The 9,084-nt window shown below is 35.6% G+C and overlaps 1 protein-coding gene across 1 annotated transcript in view; it reads right to left on the reverse strand.

Annotated features, from left to right (window-relative positions):
• LOC103898332 (neurabin-1) overlaps nucleotides 1-9,084 on the reverse strand; it is a 49,958-nt gene that overhangs the window by 10,795 nt on the left and 30,079 nt on the right. Inside the window, exons 12-15 of the mRNA XM_009278581.2 lie at nucleotides 8,291-8,624; nucleotides 5,328-5,412; nucleotides 4,147-4,218; nucleotides 3,370-3,565 (exon numbers count right to left, since the gene is read on the reverse strand). Coding sequence (XP_009276856.1) covers nucleotides 3,370-3,565; nucleotides 4,147-4,218; nucleotides 5,328-5,412; nucleotides 8,291-8,624 — 687 coding nt within the window. The remainder of the gene's footprint in view (nucleotides 1-3,369; nucleotides 3,566-4,146; nucleotides 4,219-5,327; nucleotides 5,413-8,290; nucleotides 8,625-9,084) is intronic.

Here is a 9,084-nt window from a genome sequence, read left to right on the forward strand (position 1 = left end):
TCTTTTAGATGTAAAAAGTATTACCAGAAACAACAGAATACTTTGTCCATCAGCCTATTCTCAAATTAATTTCAATCCAAAGTGAAAAATCTATTTGGGAGCTTTTCTTTTAGCCACCCTCAGTTTACTCTTTCTACCTTTGCAGAGCGATCGAGAACAATTCAGACACAAAATTGCACCAAAAAAAAAAAAAGACAGGATGATATTTGAGCAAAATATTCAATGAGACCTTAGAAAAAATATGAAGAAAACAGCCAAAAGTAAAGCATCTCACCACCAGTTGTAATGTTTTCTCCTCCCCTGGTCCTATTCGGTTTGAAGAAGTAGTAATTTCCTTTTAAGTATTTAGAGCCAGTTGCAAAGATTTTTGATTCTTTAAGAGCACAGAATTTGGATAGAAGAGGTTTTATAGGTATGATTCCTAAGATTTAAGGCACTAGGATAGAAACAGTTTACACCACAGTGTTCTTCCTTGCAGCGAAAATGAAACACTGCATACAAGCTTACAGAAGCTAAATAATGCTCTGGAAAAATAATGAATAGGAACAGTATGCATGTGTTTGTATTGTATCAGAGAATGGGACTAAATCAAGGGGCAGATTATGTAAAGGGACTAATTTTAGAACTGTGTAATTCAGAAATCTCATAAGGCTAAACAGTCTGCAAACACTCAGATCACAGGATTTTAGTTCTTGTGTTTCTAGTTTTCACAAGCAACAAGAAGTTGATTCATTACTTTGCCAAATTGTAAGTTTAAGACTAACTTCGGTATCATTTTAAGAAAACAAAATCCTTCTAGGTGCAGTAATTTTAAGAGGCAAATTTTGCAGAAACAGAAAAGTTAAAATATAATTACATTCCTTATACCATCAATATTAAAATACAACTACAGAAATTAGACACAATGAGAAAGACTCAGTACAACAGTTAGAGATTTTTACATGACAAAGTTCTTATTTTAGGGTTTCGACTTTTACCTGCTCTTCAAGAAACGCTTTCACCTGATCATATGGGATACTACAGACATAAAAACAATAAATATTATGGAGTTAACATCAACAGAAAGGAGTATTCTTTCCTTAAATTCTGGGAAGATGATTTTGTCCCTGCTGTTATGTTGTTTTAGTAACAAGACTCACTGCTGAGTGGTCAAGCACATTTCTTTCTCAGTTTTAATGTCTTTTCATAGCGAGGTTTACCAGCCAAAGCCTTGTTATTGTAGTGCAAACTTAATGATCAGCTGCAGGTTAAGATCTACAAAGATTAGACATTCCAGGCAGTAGCTGCTGTCACATTACCATCTTTATAAAAGACCTCAAATGTTGCAAAGTAAAAACAGCCTGACTCCGGAGAGGCCGAGTATGATTTTAGGATCAATTAATGTATGAGAATCTGTTCTTTAACAGGGTCAGCCTTCTACCATTTTACAAAGCAGGAATATAGCTGAAGACTTGTATATTCTTCCAGCTGCTGGTTTGCAACTGGCACTAAGGAAAAGAAAAGAGCAGCAAGCAGCAATTACATACTGGAGCATGAGAAGGAAATGAAAAATAAAACCGTAGGCAAGAAACCAGCTGGAAGGTTAAAGCGATAATCAACTTGGATAAAGTATACAATGATGAGAAGAAATGGCTATTATTTCAGGGCAACGTGGAACGGAAGAGCACCCAATCTGGCAAGATCTAAACTTTTTTGATTGCCAAAAAAGTGTCTATATAAACACATTAAGGGGTGCTTAAGCACATTATGGGTGCTTATAGTAGAAATGCAGCAGTGGGACTTTTACTACGCTCAGAAAAATTATTTGAATCAGACAGAAAGGAGGAATGAAGAGGGGATGAATGGATTCTTCTGAACCAATGACTTTGAAAGTTAAACCACTGAATATTTATCTATACAGAAAACATCTCTTGATAGCTTTGCTACAGCCTATTAAGAGATCAACCGTGCATTCCTATTTAACAAAAAAATTGTACCAAAGTATATGCATATCATCCCCTTCAACATGGATCTTGCAGTCCCAATATCATCGGGTTATTTACAGAAACATCTTTTGGCCACTACATGCTTCGACAGAAGCAAACAATGCAGGAGCTGTAAATACACAAGACTGACACACACTGGACAGTATTCTGTAAAGTGTCGTTCTACTTCAGAGATTAAAAATTTCCTACTCTTCTTAAGTTCCTGTGTTATAGTAAGGTATTGTATGGTTCTAAAACCACTTTCTGCATTTTTTACAAACTATGTATGCAGACAGCTTAATCCTGTCACCAGAACTGTAAATTCACACTAAGAAAACAGAAGGTAATTTTAAAAAATGTATTATAATAGCATTTTAGTGCAATCAGCATCTGGAAACATGGAAAGCCAACTTGTTTTTATCTGCCATCTATGCAAAGCATCAGTGACTTCATGGACGACAACCCAGCAAGTTTCTTTTCCAGATTTGTAACTCATTTCTGTCTAATAACACAGAAGAAAAGGAAAAAGTGAAAGGGTATTTTAGACAACCAAAGTGTGAAACTCAAGAATAAACCTAGCTTATGAGGTTACTCAAATAGCTACAATTTTGAATCTGACAAAATTCCAAAGGAAACAAGAATGAAGGTAAGTTAATAAGACTGTTAGTAAGTCTCACATTGAAATAGGTTTTAACAAAATATTTAAACATTGCACATATTAAACTTCTTACTTTTTACAGCCATTTCTTTCAAATAGTTTAAACTGTGAAGATAGTAACTTTATGGTTATAGACTGAATTGTGTAGCCTCACTCTTAAGGTCTGGTTAAAAGGCTTTAAATTATTAGAACATTATCAGTTACTCCGAAGCAGTTTCCTAGAAGAGCGAGTGTTCCACAGATGCATCTCTTGGCTTTCAGTACTAAATTCGTTAATGAAAAACAGGATGCTATCTTCATCCACCTGTCTGGTACTCCACCCCTACATACTGGTATGGTAAGAACCGGTTGGCCAACTGCCTGGAAAGCTGACCTCTCTTTATGTACGCTTCCTCCAAGTATTAGACAGGGAAACAGATTTGGCTTTTAAAACTATACAGTCCTAATGCTAGCATTGCTTCCAGCATTATAAACCAGTGAAAAAACATATCCTATGATTGTTCCTTCATGCTGCTTCAGCCTGAATAGCCTCCACTGATGCTTCAACTGAGGGAAGGGAGGGAATGGGAGCACACACACAGTCTCTACTTGTGAAGGCTGTAAAGTCTCAAACGTCTGCAGCAACGTTTGTAAGAGGTGATGTGATCAAGGACTAAGTCATCAAGCTTCCACATACTAAGCACTGATGTTTTTGCTTTATCAAGATGCAACGCTTAAATGTTCAAAGCACAAATTAGTCATCTTTACCTTGCTCCTGTTCTTCTCTTGACTGTGTTCACAACTGTCCTGCCCGCACTGAGTAACATGCAGGCTGCTACTAGAAATCTGAGGCTCTTTGTGGCTGTCTCCAAACCAAGAGAAAGGCATGCAAGTAGGAACCGGGGAATCTGAATCTGATGCAGATAGATTGTTGCCAGAGTCGTCCAACAGTTCTCGAGAACCTCTGAAATAAGTAGATTAAATTGTGTTTAAACAGCAGCAGCAAAACACACCACCCCACCTCCCAGACACTCCCCCCTCCCCAACAACAACAAACTCAAAACACACCACTCATTTTTACCCGTTTCACACCACAATTGATATCTAAAATGAAAACCGAAACTTGCCTTTAAATATCCATGCAAAATAATTTGAGTTATTGAACAACGCAAATTGAAGAGCTTTTGCAGTATTTTACACAACTTAACAATTTCAAATAATTTGCTAATTTAATTTACTCAACATTCATCTTCCTAAGCAAAATACAGTTTTTATATTTAAGATAAGGTACAATGTGTTAATCTTACAAGCCACTTTAAAATGTAACCCTGCTTTACTGTTTCCTCTATACTATTCTATGTATTTTTCTTATTTCATGAGATTAGAAGCTCATCTCCACATCATTATATTAATCTTCATAGAATTTTGCCACTGTTATACTCAAATGTACTTTAAGGTCAAACAGTAATGACAGTTTTAAAGAAATTCTTAGGTTAAAAACTTTAGGAATGCAGCATGTATGTATTAAACAAACAAAACGACTACCTGCTATCCAGAGAACCTCTTAGATTTTCTTTTTCTTGTTTCTTGCCCTTGCCCCCAGATTTCCGTAACCCACTGAAGTGAAAAAAATCACAATTTTCATAAAGTGTTTACATTTACACAGTGCAACATTTTTTTGTAATCAGCAAGCTAGTTTTTACATTGATTTAAACAGTTACAAAAAGTCACATTTATGTTGTTACACAGAGCATGATTTTGCAGATTATGCATGCAATTAGAAAAGTACTGCAATTCATATTTTATTTAAGAACCATGACAGAATTATGAAAGTACCTTTCAAAGACCACATACAATCAAAATAAACACAGAAAATGCCCAAAGAAATTAGCATATAGTGGATACAACCAAGAGGAAGAACGCAGTTTTATTGCCATATAAAAGTTCATATGCAATGCAGAGTGACTTGAACTAAGTCACTAACTACATTCTCTGTGTGTGAAATAAGTTATCATTTTTATGTTATATATTATGATTTATTTGTTACAGTACCAGTCCGAGTCTTCGATGTTAGTTGGCTTCAACTAGCTTTATACCTGGCTCCAAAGGAGCAAGGCTTATTGCAAAATTTAGCAACTCTTCTCTCAAGCCCCCAGAGTTCAGTTACCACACTGCATTTCCAGATAATATGCAGCTTGCACTTTTGTTTTACACCTCTTGGCAATCTCATCTTCTAAATGAAATTCAGAAATCCACTCATCACTGCTGCCCGCCTCCAAGGAACAGTTCAGTAAGCAGCTACTATAAACAAACCCTATGTAGCGACACCTCTACTGTAGAAGGAATTAAGGCAAGACAGGTATCTATTTTAGACTGTAATGTCAGCAGGATGTAACATTAGAGTCTAGGCTCCAACAATATTTTGGCATAAAACTATGCATGGATTTTCAATTTAATTCATAGAGAAATTGTGTATTTAGATGAGAACTGAAGAACCCCAAGAAATTCTTTGAGAGAAAAAAATACAGATAAATAAAATCAAAATGTGGTAGAAACATGAATGCAACATTACAAATTCAAGATGAAGAAGACTCTGTCCAGTGGTGTTGCTATGAAGTAGCATTACTGGATTTCCTCAACATTTTTTTTTGTTTAGAGGACATTATATTCTCCAAAAGTAACACTGAAAATAATTTATTTCCAAACGAACACAAGTAAAATCTTACCCGAAATCTGGAAATCTCCTTTTGGACTTCCCTGATGATGTTCCTTCATTTGTTTCTACTGTCTTGTCTTCATTTTTCTTTTCTTCTGCTTTTCATAGAGGGGTGAAAAATAAAAATGTAATTCTAAAAATACTTGCAAGTTTCAAGTACTTACGATGATGCTTCGAAGTAAATAAGATTACTAAAACCTGAGTAACAGTGTTAAAATTCACATTAACACATGCAGATACTAGCTGAAAAAACCCCAGCCATATCAACATAAGTTATTCTCTATGGCATCTTCCCATCATTCTGGCTCTGCTGTACCATTGAAAAATGGCAACACAACAGTTGCTTATGACAGATCAAAAATATTGCTATTGATAAACAGTAATTCTATATTGTCTACAGAAAGATAAAACTTACCACAGTATTTTGCTTCAGTGAATTACAAACAGAAGATAGTTTAATATAGGTTTAGAAAAAAGTACCCCTTTCTTTTGCAAAATGTCAACTTCAAAATACACCGAGATAACCAGTATAAGATGCATGAAAGAAACTCAGTTTTAAAGCAACAGTTGAGCAAGTACAGCATTTAATTGTCCTTTATTACACTTGAAGTAAGATGTTCCTTTTGCATTTTTTCTGGTTCAGTAGCTAGTCCAGGCTAGCTACTTGGAACACGGGCTACACATGCAAGCTGCTAGCTCCAGAAGGCGTGCCTAACCAACCTGATAGCGAGTACCTGGAGAGCAGACAGATCCTAACAAGCTGAGTTTCTTGGAAACACACAGTATACAAACTATGACTATTCTAAAGAAATAATTGGGACTTCGAAGCTTCTCCGAGACTGTGGTATTTTCAAAACTGGAATACAACCTGCTAGGATCCAATTTTTCACCAGAGGGAGCATGTCCAATTCCAACTTCTCAATTATTAAGTGAAATTAAGCGACAAACTTAAGCATCACACTACCTCTTCCCACAGATTGGAACAGATTACTGCAAGTCCTGAACGTACTTTCTTTTAAATTCTCAGGCTACTAAAGTGTTTTTTTTTTTTTTAAGAATTGAAATGTTTTGCATTGCAAATCAGGTGTTTCATAACTAAGCTGCCCATGAAAGAGATGCAGCATGCTTTTTGTGAGACAAAGTAGGTTTTAAGCTCTGCCTTTAAGGCAACTCCTGACATGAAATAATGTAAACTGATGCCTTCAAGGATCATCAAAAAAAAAAAAAAAAAAAAAAATTTTTCAACACAATCATGTTTACTACACAAAACTGAGGACAACTCCGCACCACCCCATCAGCTAATAATCCTTCCTGAAACATATCCTGGTTATCTCAAAGTTTACATGCTGAATAGTCAGGATAGTCAGGGGTTTTTCCTCTTTTTTTTTGGCATATCTGATCAGTAGTTTCTGATCAACATCAGAACTTTATATAATTAGTTAACTGCTCTTCCTAAACATGTAACATCCAATAAGTTATAACTACCAGCTAAACTCGTTATTTTTCCTGTCAACTTAAATACAAAACCAGAAGAATTAATTTTAATATTGACATTTGTTTCCACCTCTCTCTCCAGAGGTAATATTTTAAGAAAAGAGGTAATTTCTAAAAGGCAGTACAATAGGTTAAAATACAGACTGATACATGAATGGATGGGAAGGAAATAGAAAGGATTATTTCAATGAAATAATAGGTAGACATTTAAATATGGTTAGAAAGCAACAATCTAGCAGTAAGTAGCATTTAGTGTCATTTTGCCTACAAAGAGTGAGCTTTCAATACTAGTCCTCATCTTTGACGTACTGCATTAGCTCTTCCAGTGACTCTGCCAGTTTTCAGAAAATGTTTGCAATGCTTCAGGCATCACAAAAAAATTGTAGAAAAGAAAGCAAAATCACTTATATATTAGGTACTTGTTTTGATAAGGTTTAAAAAAAAAAAAAACAACAAACAGAAGTTGAGGTAGAAACTATTTTTGTTTAAGACTTTATAGAAACACACAGAATGAGGAGAGTATAAAACAAATCCTGTTTTCAGGGCATTAAAAGAAAGGTTTTGTCCGAGCTGTATAGAAAAGACAGCAAGTATAATCTGCCTTTAGATATTGTGCTAGCTGACTAAAGGAACTATCAAACATTTAAAATATTTTATCTAATCCCTTTTTCAATTATTCATAAGAAAAAAGCCAAATATTTCTGTCAAATAATGATTAGTAGCGACTAGGCTGATCATAATACTTTTAACCTTTTCCTAGTGAGAAATATCCTAAGAGGACAAGATGAATAATGCAGTAATTCCTATAACACTCAGAATCCGTATCTTGTTTAAACACCTGGATAATGTCTGGAAGCACAAAGCCAACACTGATTTTTTCTGGGAATTGGGAAATCAGTCAAACTTACTCTCTGATACATTGCTACTTATGAGGCTAGTGTTTTGCAGAAATGTGCTAGGACCTTTACTGATTATCCACAGTCAATGACTTAGCTCCCCTCTAGCTTATGTCAAGGCAACCATTTAGACTCTCTAGATTTATAGGTTTGAGCTTTTACCAAACTGACTTAGACCTATTCCTTTCTGTAACTGTTTAATTGAAACAACATTTATTCTGCAGGCACCTTTTATATTCTTGGCGCTATAAATTATTTTAGAATTGTTGAGTTTTTGTAGAAATTTGGTAACTAACTTGTTTCAGATGAAGGAATTAAAAGGTAGATAAGTGTATTTCAGAATATACTACTGTTGTATGAAAATCTTTCAGTAAGTAAAAATAGAATACAATGAACTTGCACACTTTTTTGCTAACTTCAAACTTTCCTGAAGAGTTAACAAGTGGTTTTAGAACAGGTAATTAGTTTTGTAGTCAATTTTTTTTCCCTTAAAGTAGTTTATTGTTCAATATTCATTTCTATCTAAAATCTGTGATACTTTAACCCTGAAGGATTAAAATAATAATAAACCCTTAAGTCTTACCCTTGGCCTCTTTCCCTTTCCCTTTTGCTTCTCTTGGCTTGACATTCTTGGGATACCCTTGAGGAGAATTTGGAGCCATCTCTTCGGGAGGAGGTGAACGAGTGGTGGTTGTGCTATTTTCTTTGTTTGGTTTGTGTACTGGAGAAGAGTGCGTGGAAGCAGAAGGACTTGACTCTAGAGGACTTTCTGTGCTTTCTGTTTGTTCAGGCTTTTCACTCTTTCGATCTATGTCATCCAGGCGCGGGAGAGTTAATTTTTCACTTGTTTCTAAGGTCTTGGTTAAGTATGCAGTGGAAAGTTCTCTGTTGAGAACAGTGTCTTCTGAATCCTCATCCTTCAACAAATTCAAAAGTTATGATAAGCATGACATATAATCATTTACTATCTGATCTTTTACGAGGATGTAAGGATATGCTATGCTACACACAAACTTCCTCAGTTCAGAAAATTTTAACTTAATCATTTGTAGATACCATCTAAATCACATGAAGCTGATTTTATAGGCTTTCCTTTATCCACCCCATACAAATCACTCTGTACATCCCAAATCATCTTTCTCTAGTCAAGTCAGAAACATTCTGGTGCATCCTGGCCATTTCAATTCAAAGCAACCACTTTTCAGTCTACTGAACTAGTAGTTCAATCTAGGAGATAGAGGGAGATAGATTGGTGGAGCCGCACCCTACCGTCCCTGAGGCAGAGGCAGCAGATGGAGGCTCCGCGAGAAGCAGAGGATCCCCTGCCTTCTTGCCACCAGGTAGAAAGAGGGGACCTAAGCGACGGGGGGGAATGGA

The sequence above is a fragment of the Aptenodytes forsteri genome, unplaced genomic scaffold, assembly GCF_000699145.1.
Source record: "Aptenodytes forsteri isolate BGI_AS27 unplaced genomic scaffold, ASM69914v1 Scaffold257, whole genome shotgun sequence".
Taxonomy (NCBI): Eukaryota; Metazoa; Chordata; class Aves; order Sphenisciformes; family Spheniscidae; genus Aptenodytes; species Aptenodytes forsteri.